The sequence below is a fragment of the Poecilia reticulata genome, unplaced genomic scaffold, assembly GCF_000633615.1.
Source record: "Poecilia reticulata strain Guanapo unplaced genomic scaffold, Guppy_female_1.0+MT scaffold_257, whole genome shotgun sequence".
Classification (NCBI taxonomy): Eukaryota; Metazoa; Chordata; class Actinopteri; order Cyprinodontiformes; family Poeciliidae; genus Poecilia; species Poecilia reticulata.
The window spans coordinates 3402-5463 of NW_007615041.1; the positions used below are offsets into that span (position 1 = coordinate 3402).

At 55.6% G+C, this 2062-nt stretch overlaps 2 protein-coding genes across 3 annotated transcripts in view; one reads left to right on the top strand and one right to left on the bottom strand.

Moving 5' to 3' along the window:
* LOC103460555 (barH-like 1 homeobox protein) overlaps nucleotides 1-984 on the top strand; it is a 2852-nt gene extending 1868 nt beyond the window's left edge. The window contains exon 3 of the mRNA XM_008402779.2: nucleotides 417-984. Coding sequence (XP_008401001.1) covers nucleotides 417-621 — 205 coding nt within the window. The 3' untranslated portion in view covers nucleotides 622-984. The remainder of the gene's footprint in view (nucleotides 1-416) is intronic.
* A 21-nt stretch (nucleotides 985-1005) lies between these two features.
* The window catches only part of ddx31 (DEAD (Asp-Glu-Ala-Asp) box polypeptide 31), a 6281-nt gene continuing 5224 nt past the window's right edge, over nucleotides 1006-2062 (bottom strand). For both annotated transcript variants that reach the window (XM_017303404.1, XM_017303405.1), the window contains 4 exons: nucleotides 1887-1971; nucleotides 1700-1811; nucleotides 1371-1626; nucleotides 1006-1270 (listed from right to left, as the gene is read on the bottom strand). In XM_017303404.1, coding sequence (XP_017158893.1) covers nucleotides 1156-1270; nucleotides 1371-1626; nucleotides 1700-1811; nucleotides 1887-1971 — 568 coding nt within the window. In that variant the 3' untranslated portion in view covers nucleotides 1006-1155. The remainder of the gene's footprint in view (nucleotides 1271-1370; nucleotides 1627-1699; nucleotides 1812-1886; nucleotides 1972-2062) is intronic.

Below are 2062 nucleotides of genomic sequence, written 5' to 3' on the forward strand. Positions count from 1 at the left end.
CACACACACACACACACACACACACACACACACAGAGGGAGAAGGACCTCGCTGCAGCAAACAGGAAGGGGCGGGACGGACCGCCAGCAGTCTCATATCTTATTTGGAAATGTGAGTTTGGGAAATAGAGAATTATCTTTTACGGTTCCAGTAATGCCAGAATTAATAGTAAATAATAAAGACTTGATGGTATTGATTAGTAATGTAATCATATTAGTTGTGTTACCACCCCACTCCACTAGAGGCAGTAGCAGGCCCGAAACGATGCGACCAAGGAGCAGATTTAGACGTTCAGTGCAGCATAACCTAAAGCTGGGTTGGGGGATCAGTTCCCTGGGTTAAACTGGGGGGGAACCGGACCTGAGGGGAACCTGGATCGATGTAACACCGGTTCTAACTCTGGATTTCCGTTTCAGAACCAAGTGGAAGCGCCAGGCCGCTTCCGGTTTGGACCTGCTGGCTGCGGCTGGTTGGATGCTCCTCCCACCTCACTTCCCTCTGGCCCCGCCCACAATGGACCCCTACCTGCACGGAGGCCGCGCCCACCTACCGTTAGTCCTCCGTCAGTTTCAGAACCTGACCCAGTCTCTAAAACCGGACCGGGCGGCCTGGACGCCGTGATGTCAGCCCGGCGTCCTTCCGTTTCCATGGAGCCGAGGGCGCGGTTCTGGAACTGCAGCGGTCAGGTCAAAGGGGAAAGAAAGCTGCTTTCTGATTGGACAGGAGCCTATCGTCTGGAACCAGAACCAGAACCTGTGGATCTGCAGCCTGAAGGTCCAAAAGGTTCTGTGCTGAAGCTCTGGGTTTGTCTGGTTCTGTAGAACCAACCGGACCATCAGAACTCCTGGATCCTGATCAGCCGGATCCAAACCACCTGGAGGCCCTGTTCTGAAACGGTTCTGACCCGGTTCCTCCCCTGTGGTTCTGCAGAACCGGTCCGGATCTGAAATGTGTTTGGTGCAGAAATAAAATCCTGAAACTTTTTTTCTGTTTTTTATTTGATTGTAAATAAAATTCATCTGATCAAAGATGTTCTGCGTCACGATGCCTCACTCTGAGGATAAACCCAGTCTGCTGGTCCGGTCCAGCCTGACAGAACCAGAGCGATTCTGGAGGTTTGGGCCGAGACGGTTCTGTTCAGAACCACCTTCATTATCAGTCCTCTTCCTCAGTGATGCCCCTCTTCCTCCTCTTCTTGGCCCCGCCTCCCTCCAAGCCGCTGGAGAACTCTGACCGGATCAGAACCGCCTCCCTGTGACCCGGATGGAGCCTGAGAGAGGAAGAGCAGAACCAGAGGAAGTGAGTTTTCACAGTAACAGCAGCAGGGAACTATGGGTAATGTAGTATCAGACGGAGGATCAGCCATTCACCGTTTCCTCCCCGGGTTCTGGTTCTGGTTCTTCCTCAGGTTTCCTGCCCGTTTCCCGGCCTGGTTCTGGTTCCTGCTGCGGACCCGGTCCCAGGGGCCCCCGTGGCCCCTGGGGGCCGGGCCGGGGCTCAGGCCCTGCGGAGCGTCTCTCAGGCCGAAGCTCTTGGCGGTGTGACCCAGGTGGAGGCGCCGCAGGTGGAACACCTGCTTCAGGTGGGCGGGGTAGGTGGTGTAGGCCCGCAGGAAGGACTGCAGCGCTGCAGCACGGCAACACGTCAGCCAATCACAGCTCAGCACCAACATATCCAGCAGGTCATGTGACCAGCGTACCTTTCTTAGCCGCCTGCACCCAGCGGGCGTCAGAGTGAACGAAGTCCTCCAGCTGTGTCTGCAGGACGGTGGCGCGCTCCCTGATGTCCTGCTGCAGCGCTTGGGGCGACGTCTGGGGACACATGGGACTGTTAGAGGTCCTCCCACTGAGGTCAGAGGTCAGGCTACACTCCAAGGCTCCACCCACCTGGCTGTGGTATTTCCCACGCCCCTTGAAGGCATCGTCCTTCATCAGACAGGATAGAACGTCCTGCAGCTTCATCTCTGAGACACTGCAACCAGTCAGAACCAGTTAGAACCAGTCAGAACCAGTTAAAACCAGTCAGAACCAGTCAGAACCAGTTAAAACCAGTCAGAACCAGT